Below are 25,550 nucleotides of genomic sequence, written 5' to 3'. Positions count from 1 at the left end.
CAATAGCAAGGTAAGGATTTGTCCAGAATTAGCACAGAATTAAGTGGTATGGTGGGAATAACTATGCAGGGAATGTATGCAAAACTTTAAACTGTGATAGCTTCTCAGAATCAGATAGTCATCAGAACCAAAAGTGGGATTTTGAGGATTCTGTCAACTGAATTACCAGAAAGCTATGAATTGCTACTAGCGCTGTTGGGATCAGAAGATTTGCCGTAGGGCAGGGAGCTCTTGATTAGCTGATGATTCTGTGCAGCTGTAACTCTTTTCCCACTCCTATGAGGAGCTCATCAGACAGGTACCTTTGGTTTCTGCCCTTGCTATTCCATGAGAGATGTATTGTCTTTCTGTTTCTAGCATGGTGGCTTCTATTGCCCTATTATTGCTCTGGAACATTGAATGTAAGTAGATAGAGGTTCCGTCTTTTAAGTTATCTCGCTTTGCAGTGTGGGATCTTTCTAAAGCTGAGAGTATGTACAGAGCTAGGTGTAATTTGAAAAAGGTTATTCAACTTGTAAAGTCTCCAATTTATATATTCAATGGAATGCTTTACTACTCACATCACCAAAAGATTTTTCCTTCCTTGCTGCCCTGGGATAAGAGTTTTTCAGTGGCTCAGACTCCAGGTGGTTCCTATATTCATAACCCAATAATGATAAAACACTTATAAATTACAAATAGACTTTGTTTTCTAGGAATCAGCCCACAGATAATACAATAGTGTATGCTGAGTATGTTTTACCTTGAATGGGTAGGGGGAGGAGGTGGCATGTATAGGCTGAGTGATGTTTCCCCTGGGGGGATGGGTGCATTGGTGAGCTGTGGGCTGTTCCCTGAGGAGCGGGAAGTTGAAGGTTGAATATTTTCTTGGGGGCAGGAATGATTGTGAGGGCTGGGTGGCTTTCTGAGAGGTGATCTTGTGGACGGAACATTAGCTGGTTGTCTTTTGGGGAATGGGTGGGCTGATAGTAGGCTAGTTTGTCATTAGGTAGTGAGAGAGGGAAGATTAGGTGAACTGAGCATTGACCCCCCCCCCCCTCCCTTGAGGGTGGGGAAACAAACTGTGCAGAGTCCGTGGATGGCACTTTGGGCCTTTTCCTGGGGACTATAATAATCTTCCTTGTTAAGTAATGCTGTAAATCTTTCAGAGGTAACTTATATTTGGTGCAGTTTTGGGTTGTCATCCCCTTTGAATGCAAAAAGGCAAACAATATAAATTACAAACATTTTATTGATGTGCTTTAGTCTTGCCACATACTGTGACACAATACTAAGAGTTCCCCCATGAGCTGCAGGTAAGACTGCTATGATGTATTCTCAGCTATATGGTACTAAAGTTTCAATATAAGATTGAATTCTAGTTAGATGTTGATATTGGACTCATAAAATTGCTAGTCTTAACAATTCTGTGGGTGTGCAATGAGTGTTTGTGGGTGTTTGATTAATAATTGTACTACTGCTCTGGGTACATGAGACTCAACAAGTCTGCCATCTGATTACACTTTCAGGGCTTCAGATAATTCTGCAGCAGGGGTTGCTGCATCTACTGGCTCTGTAAAAGAATCAGAGTAGTCCTTGTGTTTCTGACTTTTTGTTGCATAGTTGATTAATGTGACAGCATTAGATTGCTCCAGCAGGTGGATTTTAATTTTAGATTTAATTCCTATCTTTCCAAACTCATAATCAAGGTTAGTTAATTTCGGGTGCAGTAGATGTTTCCCTACCCCAGAGTATGTACTCTCCAAGAGCCTGACTTACTAAGGCTTTTCTCCCATTCTATGGTAAAAACTTAGAAATGAATTATTATGGAACTTAGCAAATGGTCCAGTCCACAGTCTACTCTCTCCAACCTTATGTCTTCTTCTTAAAGCCATATTCTCTTGGTAAGGACCAGTGAGTCCTTACCTAGAAGCCTAGTCACTAAGATAATAAGATGTAATGCATGCCCATGTTAATAGATGTCCACTTTGTATCCTAAGATTCCCTGTACTAATTAGCCCAAAGTGCAAGGGTGGTCTAGCATAGGTGACCCCTCCCCCTACACCACTGGCTGTAGGTGTCACCATTTTGAGATTAGTGGTGGAACTGGCATGTGGTGTCAATGCCTCCTCCTGGTAAACATTTCTGGATCTATAGGAGGGGTAAGTTGGTATTTCAGAGTTGGTAAAATGAAAGGCTGGGAGATGGGATCAAGCCTAGTTTTAGCTACATGCGTGAGGAGGTTGGAGGTTTTATGATTTGCTAGGTCTTTGCCAGTTACCCCAACCAACATGGATATCTGGCACCCCAAACATCCACCTCATCCCCACTTAGGTTAACATGCTGACCAACTAAATAAGCCACCCCTGAGAAGGAGCTGAATTTACCAGGTCCCAACAGTCTCAGTAAAATTACCACTGGTTTGTGAATACAGTGATAACTAACTTCATCCTATTTTGAATATTCTACATGTACCTGCATGCTAATAGAAACATAGAAATGACGGCAGAAGAAGACCAGTCTGCCCAGCAAGCTTTCACACTTTTTTTTTCTCTCATACTTCTGTTACTCTTGGCTCTTAGTTACCTTTTTTATTATATTTCCCTTCTACCCCTGCCATTAATGTAGAGAGCAGTGTTGGAACTGCATCTAAGTGAAATATTTAGCTTACAGGTCGATACAGTAACGTTGAGTTAAAGATTCCCCGTCTGTAACGTGCTGGGAGCGCACAATACAGACGAGTAAGGCCATCCAACGATACAGTCTCCAGTTTCACGTGTCCTTAGTGCTTCCTAAACCCTTTCCTAAACCCTTTCCGCACCCAGCATGTAAATGAACGAAAAAGCTGTATAATGAAGGAATTAGCTATTCCCCTGCGATACTGTAACGGGCGCTGATATTATCTCCTCCGTAACCCGCTGTTCTGCCGCGGCCTTAACCTGCTAGTTTACCGCCTCCCCCTAGTAGGAGTTAGTGTAGTGTAGTGTAAAAACATTGCTTACCTGCCCTGGTCCCGTCCGGTCCCCTCCTCCCGAAGCAAAAAAAAAACAAACGAAAAAGTAGCAAGGCTCGGGCCTGCTACGGTAAGTGTAAAAAGTGTAAAAAACAAAAAACCTGTGTGTTATATAAAAAAATAAAACAATTTTAAATACCTGTCGGAGGGCCGTGGGTCCAGGCGGCCGGTGGGCGGCGGGCAGCCATCAGCGGCATCCGGTAGTCCCTTCTCCCTTCCTCCCGATTTCGCACGGGCATTTATCCAGGCAGAGGGAGCCGACGGCGAACGACCTCCGGCTCCCCCTGCCTGGATGAGCGCCAAAATCGCACCCAGGTTACTGTCATTTCAAATGTCATTTGAAATGACAGTAACCTGGGTGCGCTGGTACCTGTCATTTCAAATGTCATTTGAAATGACAGGTACCAGCGCACCCAGGTTACTGTATAGGCGCTGTTACAGCGCCTATACAGTAAAATGGGTTGCGCGGGCATAACCCTTCCCTAACGCTTCACAGCCGCGGCATGCATTTGCATGCGATTAGAAGAGAGAATCAGGCGTTAGGTCAGGAGAACTGTGCGTGCGGGGAGGAAGGGTGCGCCTGACACTGCCGCACTGTTTTTACCGCGGCCTTACTGTATCGAGCTGTTAATTAGTTAGGGGTAGTAACCGCTGCAATAAGCAAGCTACACCCATGCTTATCTGTTTATCCAGACTATGTAATTCAGTCCTTGTTGGTTGTTGCCTGAATATAGATCCAAGTTTCTAATGTGGATACCTCTTGGGATGTGCCCAAACCCTTGGAATAGGAGTTGGGGGGGGGGGGGGGGAGGAGCACATACCATCTGTGGAACAGCACCTCCAGTGAGGTTGCTGAAATGGTTATGCACCCCCCCCCCCCTGCTTATAGAGAAAAGGCTGAATCATAGATCTGGTGGCAGTGACAATATTCAGTTGTGTTTAGAGGCAGGAGGATGATGTTTTGTGTTAGAGTTCAGCCTAAGCCAAGGACCGGACTTCACGATCTGTAATCCATGTGGGATGGGAGGTTTAACCTTTTCCATATTGTGTTCCTGAGAATTTTGCTGAGAGTTTGGGAGTTTCTTGTGAGACTCCTGGTTCTTTGCCTGGGAAAGAGATTAAGGGGAAGTCCCTTTCCTGGAGTGGCCAGGGCAGGTAAGACTCTGGTTGCTCTACTAGTGGTGACCTTCTACAAGATAATTCCAGTTCTTGGACATCTGTTAAGGACTTTGCTTTGGATCTGGGAGGATGAATTTTGCCCTAGAGTGGGGAAAACTAGAAGAGCTGAGTGATCCCTGTTGGCTGGACCTTTCATCTGAAAGATCACGTGTGTCGATCAGAAAAATAAGTGTGAATGAGACCTTCATCTGGAGCCTTCACCCTGGGGAGAAGAGATGCACTTGGGAGCTGGGCATAGTGGAGTCCTGTTCTGTCTGCTGGTATTTTGGAAGAGAGTTTCTGCCCACATCTAAAGATACCCATGTCCATCTGGGAAGCCTTACTTTTTCCATGCTCTGGAGAGAGGTGTGTTTTGTCTTGTTTTTTTTGTTGTTTTTAGATTTTTATATTACGCTTTTCACACTTTTTTTTTTTTCAGCATTTCTACCAAGAGACACTTGCACATATAAGGAAAGTTAAAGAACTGTTATGATAAACTCTTCTGCCAAGAACTGGTGTGTGTAGTGCCACAATTTGCTATTGAAGAATTGCTGCAGTAAACTTTGATACTCAACCTGAGTGTCCAGCTTATTTTATTGGCTCTTGAATTCCCCTCCCCCTCCATTTACAGTAGCGAGAGAGCTCACCAGGAGAGAAAGTCACCTCCACACCTTGAAGGAATATTTCTAACCTGACATACTAGGGCTGGGGGACAAAGAAAGGTTAGCTCCTGGACCCTGTGTGACCCAGGCCCCCCACCAACCAAAGAGGAACAAGGCTAAATCTTGGCAAGCAAGTACATGCCCTGATCCATAGTAACTTGCTGTTATTTTTAATGCATGCTGATAGCAGCTGCAAGTGAGACTGTCCCATTGCATAAGAAGTAAAGCTATAATTTTGTGCTATTTAGCAAAAGTTCTGAAAACATAACTTGTGATGGGATAACTTTTATGTTTGAGCTGTATTTCCTAAAGAGACAAATTCCAGGAATGGATGTTCTGTGTTTTTTGTGTCTTGTCTTTTTAACCCATAATCTGCCTTGATCTGAAGGACTATTACTGAAAACCATTAATTCCAAACTTTTGTTCTTGTTCAGGAGGGATTAGGGGTAAGGAAACTTAGGGACAGAAAATGCCTCCCTTTATTTTTGAGATTGACATTTTGTGTACTGTACTTAACAAACTCCATTATGCATGGATGCCTGTGTAAGGCTTACCAAGACTGTAATAAGGAAGTACTTTCTATTGGATTCGGATAACTTTATGAACACATTTGACAATTTTACATGTATTGCCAAAGTAATACATAATGATTAAGAAGGGGAAAAAGAGAGAAATAACAGTAAAGTTACAATTTATGGTTAGTTTCTGCCAGTGGGAGTGAATTTGTATAAATGGCTCATCCCTACAGGAAGAGTGTTATGATTTTGGTATAAAAACAAATCCAGAAGTGCTCAGTCACCAGGGGAGGCAGCATATCTGTGGTTGTCTCTGTTTTGGAGGGAGAAGGGGAGGTGGTTTGTCTGTTGCTGTCATATGAAGGAGCGGACTGGGAGGAAACTTTCTTATCCCTATCCCCATTTTTTTTTTTTTTTAATTTTTGTTCTTGCTCCTCCAGAGCAGAAGTAAACTCTGCACGGCTATCAGTGTGCATTTCCCCAGAACAGTGTCTAATGGTGCTGTCCCAGCCCATCCCTTTCTAAAATACAAAAATGTGCAAGGCCCTGCCACAAGTGTAACTCCCGAGTTGGGTTTTTTTTTTTGCACATGTAGGTCTTTTAAAATTTGGATGTAATTTGAATAATAATACAATAAATGTTCCTTCCAGGCCCTTTTTTACAATCCCTTGACCTTTTATCTGTGGAAGAGTCTTAAGTAGGCAAGGGAACTATCCACTCTCCTGGATTTGGAAAATGGTAGGCCTAGTGGGGAGGGCAACCTTCAGATGGTTGGGGAAAACCCCTTCCAAGATGGCCAAAAATCCCAGTTCCATACAGCTTTCTCTCTCTTTTTTTCTCAATCTCCGGACAGGTGTCCTCCAAATTGAAAAAAGATTCTTGCTCACAGTTAGTAGTTCTTTCTCCCTTTCACTCAATGGGAATCCCTATTGGGAGGGTTCCTGGATTGAACTGCAACTTTACAGGTCCGTGGATGAATAAGAAGGGAAGAAAACACTCTCCCAGTTCTTCAAATAACTTCTTCTGGTCCCCAAAAGGAAATAATACCAGAGTTGTCCCTTTTGCAGTAGGTCACCACCATGAGGGCAAGTCTTCCCCATCCCTAGACATCCCGAACATAGGGCTACCTGTTCCTTGAATTCAGAAAAGGCCTAGGTGTCCAAGAAGGCTCCTACCACTTAAAAGTCCAAAAGCCAAAATATTTCCAGGACAACCAGTCTGCACTGTGGGAGAAGAGTACAATGGTGGAGCCCTTGACTTGTTCCGAAAAGTCCCAGGCAGGATGGAGCCCAGGTAGGCCAAAAATACAACTGAGGAAAAATTCTCAACCTTCCTCATGAACTGCAAACTTACACTGTCTGCAGAGGCCTTGTTGGAGCTTTGCTATAACACCTGACAGGGATGGCTATTCCAGCACCCTCAAGAGGAGGGGCTGCACACAAATGGCTCCACCCCTTATTCTTTCCTTCACTAACTGCATTAGTACTATTTCCCAAGGAATACTGGTAACCAAAGAATGGCTTTTGGTTACAGCTGTTTAGTCCTGTGATAGTTCTTGTCCTTGGGTCTAGGATGGGTGCTTCCCCTCTTCCTTGCCCTCCTCCCCAAATTGAGGAACTTTTGTCCTGGAACTCTGCAGCACTTGGAGGTGGTCCCTATGCCTACAAAGGGAGGACCCTGTGGAAGGGGGTTATGTTTTATTAAGCTAAGCAGAGCTATGTTAATGGGGGAGGGGGGGGGGTCCTACACTGCTGCAGAAGCACTGAGATCACTCAGGAGCACCAGTGGGCCAGAAGAATTGGAGGCCTTCCTGCTGTGCATCGATACCTTGAAGGCATTTAATTGCCACTGTCTTATCTCCACTATCCACTTTTCCTTTAGGGTTTATATATTTAAATTGGTTCCCATATGCTTTATAAGGAAGAACACTAAGAACATAAGAAAATGCCATACTGGGTCAGACCAAGGGTCCATCAAGCCCAGCATCCTGTTTCCAACAGTGGCCAATCCAGGCTACAAGTACCCGGCAAGTACCCAAAAACTAAGTCTATTCCATGTTACCATTGCTAATGGCAGTGGCTATTCTCTAAGTGAACTTAATAGCAGGTAATGGACTTCTCCTCCAAGAACTTATCCAGTCCTTTTTTAAACACAGCTATACTAACTGCACTAACCACATCCTCTGGCAACAAATTCCAGAGTTTAATTGTGCGTTGAGTAAAAAAGAACTTTCTCAGATTAGTTTTAAATGTGCCCCATGCTAACTTCATGGAGTGCCCCCTAGTCTTTTCTACTATCCGAAAGAGTAAATAACAGATTCACATCTACCCATTCTAGACCTCTCATGATTTTAAACACCTCTATCATATCCCCCCTCAGTCGTCTCTTCTCCAAGCTGAAAAGTCCTAACCTCTTTAGTCTTTCCTCATAGGGGAGTTGTTCCATTCCCCTTATCATTTTGGTAGCCCTTCTCTGTACCTTCTCCATCGCAATTATATCTTTTTTGAGATGCGGTGACCAGAACTGTACACAGTATTCAAGGTGCGGTCTCACCATGGAGCGATACAGAGGCATTATTTTATTTATTTATTTATTTCTTTTGTATACCGACATTCGATCGAGATATCACATCGGTTTCCAGATAACTAAAGGAATAGGGTGGTAACAGCCCTATTTTACATTATAACATGGTATTAAATAGATATAAGAATATTTTACATTATAACATGGTAATAAATATAACAAGAATATTTTACATTATAACATGGTAATAAATATAACAAGTTGTAACAGAACTAACAGGAGTACATGGAACATTAGACTATAGTATATAACATATATACATAACTGGCTTGGTGATGAGGATAAATTATGGTAAGGAGAGCAGGGAGTGTAGAGGGGGTAGGGGAGAGGAAGGGATGAGTGGGAGGAAGGTAGTGATAGGGAGGGAAAGGGTGGTGGGAGATGCTTGTGTAGGGAGGGAAAGGTGTGGGGCGAGATGCTTGTGGAGGGGGCATGGAGTGGATGGTGCGAATTGGGCGGGTTATGTGTCGGGTGGGAAAGCTTTTAAAAATAGCCATGTTTTGAGGTGTTTTTTGAAGACTTGCAGTGAAGGTTCGTTTCTGAGACAGGTGGGGAGGGTGTTCCATAAGGTGGGGCCCGCTATTGTTATGGCTCGTTTGCGGGTGACGTTGAGGTGTGCAGCTTTGAGATTGGGGACGGCTAGGAGTCCAGTGTTGGTGGATCTGAGAGTTCTTTGAGTAGAGTAAGGTTGTATTCCGTTGTTTAGCCAGTCCATTTTGTTGTTGTTTATTTTTTTGTGCATGAGGGTGAGGGTTTTATACTGGATTCTTTGTGTAATGGGTAGCCAGTGGAGTTCTTTGAGCGTGGGTGTGATGTGAGGGGATTTTTTGTTGTTAGAGATGATTCTGGCGGCAGCGTTCTGTAGAACTTGGAGGGGTTTGATGTGTATTTCTGGTAGTCCGAGGAGGAGGGAGTTGCAGTAGTCGAGTCTTGACAAGATAATTGATTGGAGGACTGTTCTGAAATCGTGCTCTTGGAGAAGGGGTTTGAGTTTTTTTAATGTCTGCAGTTTGAAGAATCCATCTTTGATTGTATTGGAGATGTGTCGTTTAAAGTTGAGTTGGCTGTCAATTGTTACGCCTAGGTTTCTTGTGGACGGCGTGAGTGAGGTTTGTGATATTTGTGGCACTCCCGGGTTGATTGAGTTTCCTGGGTGGTCAGAGGGGGTGCACTTGAGTGGATAGGAGGGATGGTCATCGTGGATGTGAATGATTTCTGTTTTGGCTTGGTTGAGACATAGTGATAATTGAGATAGTAAATGGGATAAGTTTGAGCTGAGTTTGTTCCATTTTTCCATAGTGAGTTGAATGGAGTTGTTTATGGGGAGTAATATTTGTATGTCGTCTGCATAGACAAAGTAGGTGAGGTTTGCCTCTGATAGGTATTTGCATAGTGGGATGAGATATATGTTGAAGAGGGTTGATGATAGGGAAGAACCTTGTGGGACTCCATGAGTGAGGGGCACTTGTGAGGATTCAGATGAGTTCATCTTGACGATGTAAGATCTGTTTGAGAGGTAGGATTTGAACCACTTGATTGTGGTGTCTTGGAGACCAATTTCTTTAAGTCTGGTGAGGAGTGTTCTGTGATTGATGGTGTCGAAGGCGGCTGATATATCAAGAAGTATCAGGAGGAACGATTTGCCTTTGTCGCGGGCCTTTGAGGATGGTATCGGTGAGGGAGAGGAGGAGGGTTTCAGTGCTGAAGAGTTTTCTGAAACCATGTTGTGGCAGGCTGAAGAACATTAAAGGTTTCAAGGTGGTCTGTGAGTTGATTGTTTACTGTTTTTTCGATGATTTTTGCTAGGAATGGGAGGTTGGAGACTGGTCTGTAGTTTGCTGGGTCGGATTTGTCGAGTTGAGGCTTTTTGATGATTGGTTTGATGATGGCGTTTTTGAGTTTTTTCTGGGAAGATTCCTTGTTCTAGGGATAGGTTGATGATGTAGGTTATTGGTTTGACAATAATCTCTCTGATGAGTTTTAGGGTTTTGATGGGGATGGGGTCTAAGGGATGGGATGCAGGGTTGGTTTTTCTGATGATAGGTTCAATTTCTGTGGTAGCAACAGGAGTGAATTGTGACCATGAGTGGATAGGAGGGGGGGTGTCAATTAAGTCATTGTGGGTTTGCGGAATCTTGGCAATGATGTTGTTGACTTTATCCTTGAAGAAATGTGCTAGTTTTTCACTGGAGATGTTGCTGGGGTTTGGCGTATTGTCATTTTGGATGGGGTTGGTAAGGTCTTTGACATAGGCGAAGAGGGTCCTTGGGTTAAATTGGTAATCGTGAATTCTTGATGTGTGGAAATTACGCTTGCTGTGTTAAGGTCAGTTGTATAGTTGTGTAGTAGTGTTCTGTATTTGTCTTTCAGGTTTGAGGTGGGGGTTCGTCTCCACTGTTTCTCAGTCTGTCTCAGTGTTCGCTTTGAGGTTTTCAGTTCTGGGGTGTACCAAGGTGTTCTTTGCTTTGTGGATTGTTTTATTTCCTTTTTTATCATGGGGCATAATGTATTGGCTATGTCTGCGTTGATAGATATCCAGGAGTTTGTGGCTGTGTTGGCGTCATTTAAGTTGATTGTTTTTAGTGCCTCAGGTAACAGTTTGGTGATGTCTTCACTGGAGCATGGTTTGGTGAATTCGATGATTCGGTTGTTTGTTTGTAGTGGGATTGATTGGAGTTGAAGCTTGGCTTGGATGAGGCTGTGATCAGACCATGGGGTGGGGGTTGTAGATGGTGGTTCAGTTGCAGATATTTTGTTGTTTATGAATATTAAGTCCAGGGTGTGTCCTGATTTTTGGGTGGGTGAGTTGATGATTTGGGTGAATCCGATGGCAGACATGGTGGATAGGAGCAGTTCGCTTGTGGGGGATGGAGGGTGGGTATCGATGTGGAGGTTAAAGTCTCCTAGTATTATAGCTGGTTCTTGTAAGTTTATGTGGGTTGTGATGGATTCGATCAGGGGGGAAAGGTTGTGCTGTAGGCAACCAGGAGGTGCATATAGGAGGAGAATTTGGAGATGTTTTGATTTGAATAGGTTGGTCTCGATAGGGGGTGGTAAGTTTAGGGAGTGGGAAGAGAATTTAAGTTTTTTGTGAGCTAGGAATAGTAGGCCACCTCCCTTTCTTTTGTTTCTGGGTATGGAGAAAATATTGTATGTGTTTTTGGGCAGTTGATTGAGTAGGACTGTCAGAGTGTTTCAGCCAAGATTCGGTTATACAGAATATGTCTGGTTGGTCATCTGTGAGTATGTCATGGATGATTATTATGACATGGATGATTATTATGACATTATTATGACATTTTCCATTTTATTCGCCATTCCCTTTCTAATAATTCCCAACATTCTGTTTGCTTTTTTGACTGCCGCAGCACACTGAACCGACAATTTCAATGTGTTATCCACTATGACACCTAGATCTCTTTCTTGGGTTGTAGCACCTAATATGGAACCCAACATTGTGTAATTATAGCATGGGTTATTTTTCCCTATATTCATCACCTTGCACTTATCCACATTAAATTTCATCTGCCATTTGGATGCCCAGTTTTCCAGTCTCACAAGGTCTTCCTGCAATTTATCACAATCTGCTTGTGATTTAACTACTCTGAACAATTTTGTGTCATCTGCAAATTTGATTATCTCACTCGTCGTATTTCTTTCCAGATCATTTATAAATATATTGAAAAGTAAGGGTCCCAATACAGATCCCTGAGGCACTCCACTGTCCACTCCCTTCCACTGAGAAAATTGTCCATTTAATCCTACTTTCTGTTTCCTGTCTTTTAGCCAGTTTGCAATCCATGAAAGGACATCGCCACCTATCCCATGACTTTTTTTACTTTTCCTAGTAGCCTCTCATGAGGAACTTTGTCAAACGCCTTCTGAAAATCCAAGTATACTACATCTACCAGTTCACCTTTATCCACTTGTTTATTAACTCCTTCAAAAAAGTGAAGCAGATTTGTGAGGCAAGACTTGCCCTGGGTAAAGCCATGCTGACTTTGTTCCATTAAACCAAGTCTTTCTATATGTTCTGTGATTTTGATGTTTAGAACACTTTCCACTATTTTTCCTGGCACTGAAGTCAGGCTAACCGGTCTGTAGTTTCCTGGATCGTCCCTGGAGCCCTTTTTAAATATTGGGGTTACATTTGCTATCCTCCAGTCTTCAGGTACAATGGATGATTTTAATGATAAGTTACAAATTTTTACTAATAGGTCTGAAATTTCATGTTTTAGTTCCTTCAGAACTCTGGGGTGTATACCATCCGGTCCGGGTGATTTACTACTCTTCAGTTTGTCAATCAGGCCTACCACATCTTCTAGGTTCACCGTGATTTGATTCAGTCCATCTGAATCATTACCCATGAAAACCTTCTCCATTATGGGTACCTCCCCAACATCCTCTTCAGTAAACACCGAAGCAAAGAAATCATTTAATCTTTCCGTGATGGCATTATCTTCTCTAAGTGCCCCTTTAACCCCTCGATCATCTAACGGTCCAACTGACTCCCTCACAGGCTTTCTGCTTTGGATATATTTTACAAAGTTTTTACTGTGAGTTTTTTGCCTCTACAGCCATCTTCTTTTCAAATTCTCTCTTAGCCTGTCTTATCAATGTCTTACATTTAACTTGCCAGTGTTTATGCTTTATCCTATTTTCTTCTGTTGGATCCTTCTTCCAATTTTTGAATGAAGATCTTTTGGCTAAAATAGCTTCTTTCACCTCCCCTTTTAACCATGCCAGTAATCGTTTTGCCTTCTTTCCACCTTTCTTAATGTGTGGAATACATCTGGACTGTGCTTCTAGAATGGTATTTTTTAACAATGACCACGCCTCTTGGACATTTTTTACTTTTTGTAGCTGCTCCTTTCAGTTTTTTTTCCTAACAATTTTTCTCATTTTATCAAAGTTTCCCTTTTGAAAGTTTAGCACGAGAGCCTTGGATTTGCACACTGTTCCTCTTCCAGTCATTAAATCAAATTTGATCATATTATGATCACTATTGCCAAGCGGCCCCACCACCGTTACCTCTCTCACCAAGTCCTGTGCTCCACTGAGAATTAGATCTAAAATTGCTCCCTCTTGTCGGTTCCTGAACCAATTGCTCCATAAAGCTTTCATTTATTCCATCCAGGAACGTTATCTCTCTAGCGTGACCCGATGATACATTTACCCAGTCAATATTGGGGTAATTGAAGTCTCCCATTATTACTGCACTACCAATTTGGTTAGCTTCCCTAATTTCTCTTAGCATTTCACTTCCGTCTCACCATCTTGACCAGGTGGAAGGTAGTATACCCCTATCACTATAGTCTTCCCTGACACACAAGGGATTTCTACCCATAAAGATTCAATTTTGCATTTAGTCTCATGCAGGATGTTTATCCTGTTGGACTCTATGCCATCCTGGACATAAAGCGCCACACCTCCTCCCGAGTGCTCCTCTCTGTCATTGCGATATAATTTGTACCCCGGTATAGCACTGTCCCATTGGTTATCCTCTTTCCACCATGTCTGAGATGCCAATTAAGTCTGTCATCATTCACTGCTATACATTCTAATTCTCCCATCTTACTACTTAGACTTCTGGCATTAGCATACAAACATTTCAAAGTTTGTTTTGTTTGTATTTTCATTCTGCTTTTTAATTGATAGGGATAAGTTAGAATTTTTTAGCTCAGGTGAGTTTTTTTTTTAGTTACAGGCACTTGGACTACTTTTCTAATTATTGGAACCTCACTGTCGGGATGCCCTAATTCTAATGCATCATTAGTATCCTTTAAAGATACCTCTCTCCGAACCATGCGCTGCTGAGCGACTTTCGGCTTTCCCCTTTGTTCTAGTTTAAAAGCTGCTCTATCTCCGTTATAGTTAGCCCCCTTCTGGGCAGATTCCATCCAGTTTATATCCTTTTGAAGGTGCGGTCTCCTGAATTGCAAGCATTATTCTAAACTGCTATATTTTGAAGATACGAATTAGTTTGTTATGTTATCTTTTTTTTCGCTAGTTTTAAATTTTTTTTGATTTGTCTTTGTTTTGAAAATGCGGTGTCAAATGTTTTCTATTTGTGATGTGTGTTATACTCCGCAATGAATATATATGAATATCGGTACACTATAAAAAGAGCTAAATAAATAAAATAAGGACTTATATGGGGCAATATTGCCTCCTTTATTTCCTGCTGACCATTCCTCTCCCTGTGCACCCAAGCATCTTTCTGGCTTTTCCCATTGCCTTAGCAATGATTATCATCAGATACTACCTTACCCAGATCCTGCTCTTTTCAGGCATAGACTAATTTCACCCCTATAGTGTACCCCTCCCTTGCATTTCTACATCCTAAATGTAAGACTCTGCATGTTTGTTTTTTGTTTTTAGCACTGAATCTTAGCTTTTAGACTGTAGACCTTCTTCAAGCTTCACTAGATCCTCCTCATGTTTTCCATGCCTTCCTGGGTGTGAATCAAAATGTGAGGAACTAGCAGCTTACTTCAACAACAAAATACAAACTATTTTAACACGTTTTAAGTCACAAATCTTGCCCAACTCAACGTTAAATCCCAGCAACACCCACAATAACAATTCCCATCTCACTGCCGCATCTACATACACCAACCAATCTGCACCAGCTACTAAAAAAAACTTTGAAACAAAGCTTACAAATCTTGAGAATACGACTTATATAGAAGTAGAGTCAATACTAAAGAAAATTAAACCAGCTCTGCACCCCGCAGACATAATGCCCACTAAAACCCTACTCTCAACACACTCTACAATAGCAAAACCCATCGCAAAGATACTCAACAAATATCGCATCGGACAAAGTTCCTTCTCAACTCAAACATGCAATCATAACACCTACCCTTAAAAAAATAAAACCTGGATACATCTGACCCAGTGAACTATCGTCCAGTTTCGAACCTCCCCTTCCTATCCAAAATAATTGAAAGAATCATCAATAAACAACTCACTGAATACCTAGACGAGCATCAATTACTTTTCCCTTCCCAATATGGATTCAGAAAGTTCCACAGCACAGAAACTCTTCTACTATCACTATCAGTCGCTCCTAACAGCCCTAGACTCCAGCCACTCACACATTCTGGCCATCCTAGATATATCGGCCGCCTTTGACACTGTAAATCACAACACCCTCATCTCCCGCCTCACCGAAATAGGAATCACCGGCACGGCGCTACTCTGGTTCCAATCATACCTGAGCAACAGGACCTACAGTGTTAAAAGTGGACGATGCGAATCCAAGCCAAGAAGTCTCGCACAAGGAGTCCCCCCAAGGATCATCACTTTCCTTGACTCTGTTTAATGTTTATCTCACACCACTCTACCGGCTACTTTCAAAACTGGGTCTTCAACACTTCATTTACGCAGATGATCAAATTGGTACAAAAATTAACAATCAGGGACCGGGCTTTTTCAACAGCAGGCCCCACCATTTGGAATACACTACCCCCAGACCTTCGACAGGAAACCTGCCTCATAGATTTTAAGAAGAAACTGAAGACTTGGCTTTTCTGTAGAGCCTTTCCTGTCTCCTAGACTATATTCTACTAAGATATTATTCAATCAGCTGTACTTCAATAACTAGCAGAATGTCATATAATCACGTTATAATGCTAGAGTTATTCTCCTGAGGTTGGCTTCAACCCCCTTCTCTCTGTTATATCTCTCTACTTTGATTATCTGTCTCTTCATTTCCAATTCCAAGTTATTCACCATTGTTATAATGTAACTTTTACCTTCTGCTCCTAATCTGTCTCCTCTTTTGAGGTTTGACTAGTTACTGTTAATGTACTATCGTTCTATGTAAACCGAGTTGATTTGATCTGTATCAAGAAAATCGGTATATAAAATCCCTAAATAAATAAATAAATAAATGATGTACAGATCCTCATACCTATTACCAGTTCTCTCTCAAATGCCCTGAACACATGGAACGTGGCCCCTCACAGAAATTAAAAAACTACTTACTGACAGCTACTTGGCCATTAACACCAACAAAACTGAGCTGTTCACCATCACACCTCCAAAAAACTTGACATTGAACACAACTGTACTATCACAAGCCAGCCCTCCTATGGCACAGCAAGTCCGCAGCCTTGGCATCATCACTGACAGCAATCTTACGTTTAAAAAATTCATCTTGGACACTGTTAAAAACTGGCTTTTTCAAGCTCCACACTCTAAAGCGTATCAAACCGCTCTTACACCCATATGACTTCCGCACAGTACTGCAAGCAACTATTCTATCAAAGCTTGACTACTGCAATGCACTTCTATTAGGCTTACCAAAAACCACGCTACAACCATTGCAAATGTTACAAAATGCAGCTGCCCGCATCATTACCGACACACGCCGCCACGGACACATCACTCCCACACTTCAGTCTCTACACTGGCTACCCATTGCATCCAGGATCATATATAAATCCATTACGCTAATACACAAAGCCATCCATAACCGAAATATGCTTTGGTTCTCCAACACCTATACTTCAAAAAGTCAAACTGACCAACCAGATCCCAGCATCAAGCCAGACTGCCAATCCCCTCTCCTAAACTGACCAAACTTGCTTCTACAAAAGAACAATCGCTCATCATAGCTGGAACCACAATATGGAACAGTATGCCCTCTGAACTGCGCCAGGAACCTTGCCACAAAAAATTTAAACAAAACCTAAAAACCTGGCTGTTCAAAAATGTCTACCATTAACTGACTGGGGACCCATACAATCCATTTACGTTGCTGTCACAACCTCCCGCTGTCTCCCTTCCCCTAGAAAAGCTCCCTTCTAGTTATTTATTACTGTAATTAAATTTCGGTTACCCTTCTTAACATTACATCTTTGATATTTACTCTCCTCGATACCATTGTCACCCTCATAACGATGATATTTATTCTCCTAGTTATTGGTTAAACATGCTACTTGTTTGTTTTACCAGTTAATGTTTTATTGTAAAGCGCATTGCTGAATTAATGTTTTCTGTAAACAGAGGTGATGTGCCGCGGTATATAAAAAATCTTTAAATACCCTGTTGTAGCTTGGTATCATCCACAAAAAAGACAAACATGTCCTGATGGTTGTCCTGCAATATCACTTATGAAAATATTGAAAACAATTGGTCCAGTAGCCGATCCCTGTGGCGCACTACTAGTGGTGCCCCTCTGCATGGAGTGAACTCACTTAGCATTACTATTTATTAGAGATGTGAATCGTGTCCTCGATCGTCTTAACGATCGATTTCAGCTGGGAGGGGGAGGGAATCGTATCGTCGCCGTTTGGGTGTTTAGAGTATCGTGAAAAACGTTAAAATTGTGAACCGGCACACTAACCCCCTTAAACCCCCCCCCCCCCCATGCCTTAAATTACCTGGGGGTCCAGCGGCGGTCTGTAGCTAAATCGAGGGAAGGGGGAGGGCAGGAAAACCGGCACACTAAAACACCCTAAAACCCGCCCCCCCCCCAAATGCCTTAAATTACCTGGGGGTCCAACGGCGGTCCGGAACGGTCTCCTGCAATTGAATCGTGTTGTCTTCAGCCGGCGCCATTCTGCGCCGCCATTTTGCAAAATGGCGGTGCAAAATGGCGGCGGCCATAGACCAACACGATTCGACTGCAGGAGGTCGTTCCGGACCCCCGCTGGACTTTTGGCAAGTCTTGTGGGGGTCAGGAGGCCCCCCCAAGCTGGCCAAAAGTCCCTGGGGGTCCAGCGGGGGTCCGGGAGCGATTTCCTGCCGGCTGAAGACAACACGATTCAATTGCAGGAGGCCGTTCCGGACCGCCGCTGGACCCCCAGGTAATTTAAGGCATTTGGGGGGGGGGTTCGGGAGGGTGGGGGATTTAATTTATAGGGTCGGGGGTGGGTTTTAGTGTGCCGGTTTTCCTGCCCTCCCCCTTCCCCCAATTTACGATTTTTTGACGATAAATCAGGGGAATTGGTATTGTATCATGGCCCTAACGACTTTTGACGATTTAAAATATATCGGACGATATTTTAAATCGTCAAAAAACGATTCACATCCCTACTATTTATTGCTACCCAGTCATTTTTAGGATCCATGTCAAGGACCTTAAAGTTTACATAAGATGCCTATGTAGCACCATGTCAAAAGCCTTACTGAAATCCCAAGTACACTGCATCTAGTACTTTCCCTGATCCAACTCTCTGGTCACCCAAAGAAAGTGATCAGATTTATTTGACAAGACATAACCTAACTGAATTATCAGCAGGAGGCAGCAGAAACCTCTGCAGACATTTGGATATTCACTAAATGCTTTTTTTTTTTTCCCCTTCCAGTTCTAGTTCCAGGGTGTTGTGGTAATCCAATACCAATCTGCAATCTCCCCTGGAATGGTAACAAAGACAACAGATGTCAAATGAAGGATGACATTCTAGATATTAACCAGAGTCAGTTAAGGCCTGTCTTTCCTTGCCTATGAGTTTCTTCCACATTCTCTGCCCCCTTGCCCTCCAAACCTGTTATATCTGGGTACAAAGTTGGTTGGGAAACAGGGTCTGTGTGTTGGTGCAGGTGGCTGGGTGAGATAGTATGTATTAGAGGTGGGTACAGGGCTGGTGAAATTACTTAGGCAGCTGCCTAGGGCAGCAAGCTGCAGGGGAGAGGGGGGGATAAAGCAAAAAATGCCATTTAGGCTGCTTCTGCTGCTGCCTTTGTTCCTCCTGCCCCGAACCTTCTAGGCATTATGCTTTCTTCCAAAGCAGTGGGCTGGGCTCTGGGCCAGCTGCTATTCAAATACAGTGGCATTTCCCTGCTCAGGGAGGAGGTTGAGTTAGCACACATTTTCTAGTAATCTGTAAAGGCCCTGCCTTCTCCTGAATGAGTTTCCTGCAGGTGAGATGGGGAAATGGAATGGTGGTGGTCCAGGGGGAGTCTTGCATTTAAGTTGCTTAAAATAGCAAAATTTTTAGCACTGGCCCTGGGTAGTTTTTAGGGAGAGGCTTTTTTTTTTTTAAATCAGTATTTAATATCCTTATTGCTATCCATTACGTTACAGGAATTATTCCTTTGAATGCACCAGAGAGCAGCTTCCTGATTGAGGGTGATATCATCAAACCTGTGAGTATCCAGCTGCTCCCAAGTAATAGAAAAAAACAACTTGTGGAACACCACTTAAAGACCCCTGTGACTGCTCCTGCTTTTGGGAGGGGAGGAGGTTACTCTTATCTTGAGATGGAGGAGTGGTTCTCTCTGATGCCTTCTGAAATGGAGGCTTCCCTCTGCCTGCGGGAACACTAGGTGCATCACACAGCAGTTTGAAGATGCTTGGATGAGTTAGGTGGGTGTCTGTGTGCTTGACTGACTAACTGGGGTACATGCAGGAGTTTCTTGACAGCTAGTAGCAGATGCTGGAGTAACCCTACAGAGCATGGAACTATTTTATTTAATATTCCACCTTTCAAATGCTTCAAGACCTATTACGTTCTGGCACTATAGGTAGGTATTTATTTATAACTTTTTTTTATACCGAAGTTCAGGTAACAGAATTACTTATCACTCCGGTTTACATTATAACAAGTAGAAAACAATGACAACATATGTCTTACAATGAACAAGGGAGTGAACAACTTGGATAATATAACATAACTAGGAACAGTAGCAGTATGCACTATTAGAGCGAGACTAGCACATGGGGAGGGAGGTTTGCTAATGGGGGGAGGAGGGGGAAGGAAGGTTGTTCGTGGAGGGGGGAGGAGGGAGAAATTTCTTATTGATGAGTAAAAACATGAGCATAGGTTCTGGACGTCAACAGTATGAAAACAGTCTATGGGAGCTGTGGAAGACTAAGTTAAGGGAATGCTTGACCGAATAGCCATGTCTTGAGTCTTTTTTTGAACGTGTTGGGGCAATGTATCAGCCTTAGCTCCGGAGGAAGCAGATTCCACTGTTTGGGGCCTGCTGTGGATAGAGCTCTTTTACTTAAAGATGTTTTCATGGGAGGTTTGCATGTAGGTATTGAGCAGGTTAACCACAGAAGGAGCAGCAGTCTAATAGTTGCCAACCCTGAGGGGTAGCGGAGAATGTGCTATATGTACCTATTCTACTCCAAACACAACTTTTTTTTTTAATGTTTTTAATTCTCTCTTCAACCTTCCCCCCTCCCTTTATCCCTTACTTGCTCTCAAGCTTTGTCCTTTTCCTCTTTGTCTCTCTTGGATTTCTGTGTAGCAGGGGGCTGCTGCAGTGACTTTGACTCAAACTCCAGCTGGCAGCAGGTGAGGTACACTGTCAGGCTGCAGTGTGATGGAAACAGGTTATGATCTAAATCATACACTTGCAATACTGGGTCCCCTATACTGCCTTCCTCCCCTACAAAAAGGAAGTTAGCCCCACAGTGGATGAGGGACCTAGGCTGTTAGCAATTTTTTTTACTACTGGTTTTGAAGTTGTTCTGGCAGCCAGCGTGGCTACACAAAAACCATCTAGGTCCGCTGAATACAAACCAGTTGATGTGTGTTCACTAGGCTGCTTGGACTAGTCCCTGTATTATGAAGATAAATACCTCTATACACAAACCTGTCCCTGAAAACAGCTGGCAAAAAACTTGCTGGCCTAGGCCTAATGGAGGAAGAAGCCTAGGTGAGGGAGTGCTGAATGAGAGCCTTGATCCTTCATCCCTCACTGTTGTGCTCCTGTCCAGGCTGAAATGGACTCAATTTATTGATCTAGGTGTACATCTTATCTTCCAAATGTTTAGAGGTAGTAGACTCTCTACAAGTGTGAACTTCATGGACATTTCAGAAATACTTTTTCTAAAACTCCTATGTGTGTGTTGGGAGTTTTCCCCTGAGCTGGTAGAAAATAGTTGATGGAGCCCTGCAAAAGTTGGGATTAGTAGTTCAGGAAATGGTCCCCCTTTAGAGATGAGCATCAGGAACCACTGAAGGATAGTAGTATTGGGACTTCTAAGTCCCAAGTATGCCACTCGTGTTGGATCACCTGGATCAGCAAATATAGCCCTTAGATCTGTTCCTCTATCCAAAAAGTTAAATTTAGCTTGGAACTCTTCATTGAGCTATGCTATCTCCACTTATCTATAATTAGCTTGAGGGCTGGGTGTGCCATTGCTCCATGAGAAGGCCTAACATAACTCAATCCTTCCCTCTACTCCATGCCAGACTCTGATATCCATGAAATACTGGATCTATTTAGATATCTTTGAAGAGAAAAAATGTGTACCCTCCCACCCCACTGGGGAATAAGACTGTCCTTGTAAAACTGCCCTGTGGGATGATATATGCTGTGTTGGAACCCAAACTTGCAGCACTGAAGGAGTACATCCAGGGCATTCTGTTATCCTCTCCAGTTGGGGCACCAATATTGTTTGAAGGACAGCATGTGGAGATTACCAATCTTTAAACAGATTCCAAATTGTGTCTACCCGTATTGTCAGTTTGATTTGTAGGGGGCATACAACCTCATTACAATTTGTCTATTAGTTCAATAGACACATGTTCATTACAACTACAGCATCATGTGCTTCAGACTGACCAATGCTTCTGCCACCTCTTTATATGCTGGACAAGAATAAAGATATTCTAGACTGCGGCATTGTAATCTCTCTGGAAGAGAACGCAGTGCTACATGAACAACATGTGGTGATCATATAGCAACTATACAAAAGTAGAGAAATGTTCCTTCAATTGATTTTATTTTTTCGGGGGTACATCAAATCATCCGGAGGATTACAGGTGGACCTCCTAGGAGTGCCCAGGACACACTGACTTCAAATGCATGGGAGACATTCAGTATTTCATTGGCTTTGTTTATGTAATCTGCTTTGGGCCTACCTTTTTTAGGGAAAGGTGGAATATCAAATGCTTATAAAGAAGTTCTCCAATATTCATACAAGTCTTTCCCCCCCCCCCCCCATTTTGTAATATCTATGCTGAAGACTTCAACCAGTCAAAAATAGTGTTTACATGGGGGGGGGGGTGTCCCCTCCTGGTTCACACCGGAGAAATTACTTACCTGATAATTTTGTTTTCCTTAGTGTAGACAGATGGACTCAGGACCAATGGGTATAGTGTACTCCTGTTAGCAGTTGGAGACGGATCAGATTTCAATCTGACATCGGCCCCTAGTACATATATCCCTGCAGGAAGTGCAGCTCTTCAGTATTCTCCTCAAAGAGCATTGTGGATATATGTGTGACTGACTGATTAACTTAATTTGGTTAACTTGGTTAACTTGAATAACTTCATAACTTGATTAACTTGAACTGGTTGACTATAGCTGGAGACCGCCAGTGTACTCAACCGGAAAGCATCGACACCCGGCAGGGTGGATGCCCTAGGTCAGCAGTTCTCAACCGGTGTGTCATGACACACCAGTGTGTCGCCAAGCACCAGCTGGTATATCGCGTGCTCCCGGTCTCTCCTGCTGCTCTTTCTTCCCTGCTGCTGTTGCCGCCGGGCTATCAGCACGTTCACGCCCAGTGGGAATGACAGCAGTGCTAAAAGATGTGGCACCCGTGGCTGGCCTTTTCTTCTTCCCGTGCCTGCATCCCCCCCCCCCCCCGGACCCGGAACAGGAAGTGGTGTGCGGGAAGAAAGAGCCATGCTGCATGATAAAGTAGCAGCGGCCGCTGCAGCATCGGCCCCCGAGCAATTGAAGCAGCCGGTAATCGAGAAAAGAGACAGCAGCATGAGCCTCCCGCGGTCGATGGAATTCTTCCTTCTTGGCCTGCGGGGGCTGGAGGAGGAGGCTGCTGCAGCTACCATTTGTGCTCGGGTGGGGGGGAGAGAGAGAGAAGCAGCCAGCCAATGTGTGTGTGATTGAGAGCCTGTGTGTAAGTGAGAGAATGTATTTGATCGAGAGCATGTGTGTGATTGAGAGAAACTGGTCAGAGAGAGAGCATGTGTGTGTATATGTGAGAGACAATGAAAGTGACTGCTCAAGGAGATGACAGATGTGTAAGAAGAGAAAATCCAAGTATACTACATAAGAAAATGCCATACTGGGTCAGACCAAGGGTCCATCAAGCCCAGCATCCTGTGTCCAACAGTGGCCAATCCAGGCCACTGTACTGTGTACAATTCTGGTCGTCGCATCTCAAAAAAGATATAATTGTGATGGAGAAGGTACAGAGAAGGGCTACCAAAATGATAAGGGGAATGACTAAAAAGGTTAGGACTTTTCAGCTTGGAGAAGAGACGGCTGAGGGGGATATGATAGAGGTGTTTAAAATCATGAGAGGTCTAGAACGGGTAGATGTGACTTGGTTATTTACTCTTTCAGATAATAGAAAGACTAGGGGGCACTCCATGAAGTTAGCATGTGGCACATTTAAAACTAATCGGAGAAAGTTCTTTTTCACTCAACGCACAATTAAACTCTGGAATTTGCTGCCAGAGGATGTGGTTAGTGCAGTTATTATAGCTGTGTTTAAAAAAAGTCCATTACCTGCTATTAATTAAGTTGACTTAGAAAATAGCCACTGCTATTACTAGCAACAGTAACATGGAATAGACTTAGTTTTTGGGTACTTGCCAGGTTCTTATGGCCTGGATTGGCCACTGTTGGAAACAGGATGCTGGGCTTGATGGACCCTTGGTCTGACCCAGTATGGCAATGTTCTTATGTTCTTAAGAGTGAGCATGGGAGTGAGAAACCTGTGTGTGTGTGTGACACACAGCATGGGAGTGAGAAGCCTGTATATCTGAAAGAGAACATGGGAGTGGGAAGCCTGTGTGTGTTTGTGTGAGAAAGTGATTATGGGCATGAAAAGCCTGTGCATGTGGAGAGAACAAGCATGGGAGTGAGAGACTGGTGAGTGTGTGTGTGTGTGAGAGAAAGTGATTATGAGAGTGAGAAGCCCATATATGTAAGTGGAACACGGGAGTGGGAAGCCTGTGTGTGTGTATGGCATGAGAGAAACTGTTTAGGAAGGTGACTGGTGTGTTTGTCAAAGACTGGGAGATGATTGGTGTGTGAGAGACAGAAACTGGTCATGGGGGCATGACTGATATGGTGTGTGTGTGTGTGTGAGAGACATGGGCCCTAAGGAAGAGGACCATGAGTATAGAGCTTAGCCATTACTGCTGCTTCTGGTGTGTGCTACAGCCTGCATGGAAGAGGAGTAGGAGAGCTGCTGGAGGGGGTAAGTAAAGGTGGCTTTTTAAGTTTATTTTTCTTGATTGACTACCATTTTAATTATTTAATATTATGTGATGTGTCTGCTTTTTTTGAAATATTTTATTGGTGTTTGGAGAATTTTTAATAGTTTTTATGAGTTTTTAATTGTTGGATGTTGTTCTGTTCATAGTTGTTGTGAAACATTTATTCTGCTTATTAGTATAGTTATACAGTTATTTCTATGTGGAGATCTATAGCTGCTTGCTAGTTCTGTTTTCCTAATAAGAGGTGTATTGGTTTTTAGGACCTGATTTAATATTTGTAGTGTTGCCTTTTCATAGATAGGGTTGCTCCTGTTTGAGTGTATTCCATAATACAGGTGTAACTGTGCGGATTAGTTTATGTGCATTACTACAGATCCTGGGAGTATGTTAGGTCGGTTCTGTGTCTGTTACTGAAATAATTTACTAGCATGTAAGCGTTTGTATCAGTCTTATTTGTTGTGTTTTCTCAAGAGGACATGCATTGGTGGTAAACTGCTGTCTTTTCATAAGTAGGGCTATTGAGCCTGGAAGTAGAAGGAGTTTGAGTTGCTGTTACTGAGATGACACCAGAACCAGAATATCTTTTTTGTAGGGTGAGTTGTATGAGGAATATCATAATTCTGCTTTACATCCATTATTGTGGGTCAGGGGGGTTCCCGTGGATGCAAACTGTACTTTTACATCTAGCCCTGTGACTATCATGGGTCAGTGTGTCACGCATGTGAGAACCATCTGTCAGGTGTGTCCCAACAGAAAAAAGGTTGAGAACCACTGCCCTAGGTAAATGAAAGACCATGCATAACGGCAGCCAAGGGTGGGATGCAGAGTCCATCTGTCTACACTAAGGAAAACGAAATTATCAGGTAAGTAATTTCTCCATTTCCTAGCGTGTAGCAGATGGACTCAGGACCAATGGTATGTATAAAAGCTACTCCCGAACCGGGTGGGAGGCTGCCCGTGACCCATTTAGTATTGCCCTTGCAAATGCAGTGTCCTCCCGAGCCTGAACATCCAGACGGTAGAATCTGGAGAAAGTATGGATGGAGGACCATGTGGCCGCCCTGCAGATCTCGGCAGGTGTCAGAATTCTAGTTTCTGCCCAGGATACTGCCTGGGCTCTGGTAGAATGGGCCTTGACCTGTAGAGGTGGTGGCTTGCCAGTTTCTATGTAGGCCGCCTTGATGACTTCCTTGATCCAGTGGGTGATGGTTGCCCGCAAGTCCGCTTCCCCTTGTTTCTTTCCGTAGTGAAGGACGAAAAGGTGGTTCGTTCTTCGTACGGGTTCCGACATTTCCAGGTATCTGGATAGGAGTCTGCCAATGTTTGTTGAGGTGACATAGACTACAGGCTTCTTCTGAATTCTTCAAGCCATCCGTCATTGGTAACGAGATGGTCTGGTTGAGGTGGAAGTGAGAGACCATTTTGGGGAGGAAGGAGGGAACCGTGCGTAGTTGGATGGACCCCGGGGTGAGCCTGA

General features: G+C 43.3%; 1 protein-coding gene across 4 annotated transcripts in view; it reads left to right on the top strand.

Moving 5' to 3' along the window:
- The first annotated feature begins 224 nt into the window (after positions 1–224).
- Positions 225–25,550, top strand: part of ASTL (astacin like metalloendopeptidase) — a 97,095-nt gene continuing 71,769 nt past the window's right edge. For 2 of the 4 annotated variants that reach the window (XM_029604449.1, XM_029604452.1), the window contains exons 1-3: positions 303–401; positions 18,230–18,340; positions 18,949–19,010. In XM_029604449.1, the coding sequence (XP_029460309.1) occupies positions 335–401; positions 18,230–18,340; positions 18,949–19,010 (240 nt within the window). In that variant the 5' untranslated portion in view covers positions 303–334. The other 2 variants (XM_029604450.1, XM_029604451.1) reach the window with 2 other exon arrangements.

The sequence above is a fragment of the Rhinatrema bivittatum genome, chromosome 5 (assembly GCF_901001135.1).
Source record: "Rhinatrema bivittatum chromosome 5, aRhiBiv1.1, whole genome shotgun sequence".
Lineage (NCBI taxonomy): Eukaryota > Metazoa > Chordata > Amphibia > Gymnophiona > Rhinatrematidae > Rhinatrema > Rhinatrema bivittatum.
The sequence above is the reverse complement of the archived record's forward strand: the minus strand, read 5'-3'. Positions and strand labels throughout refer to the sequence as shown.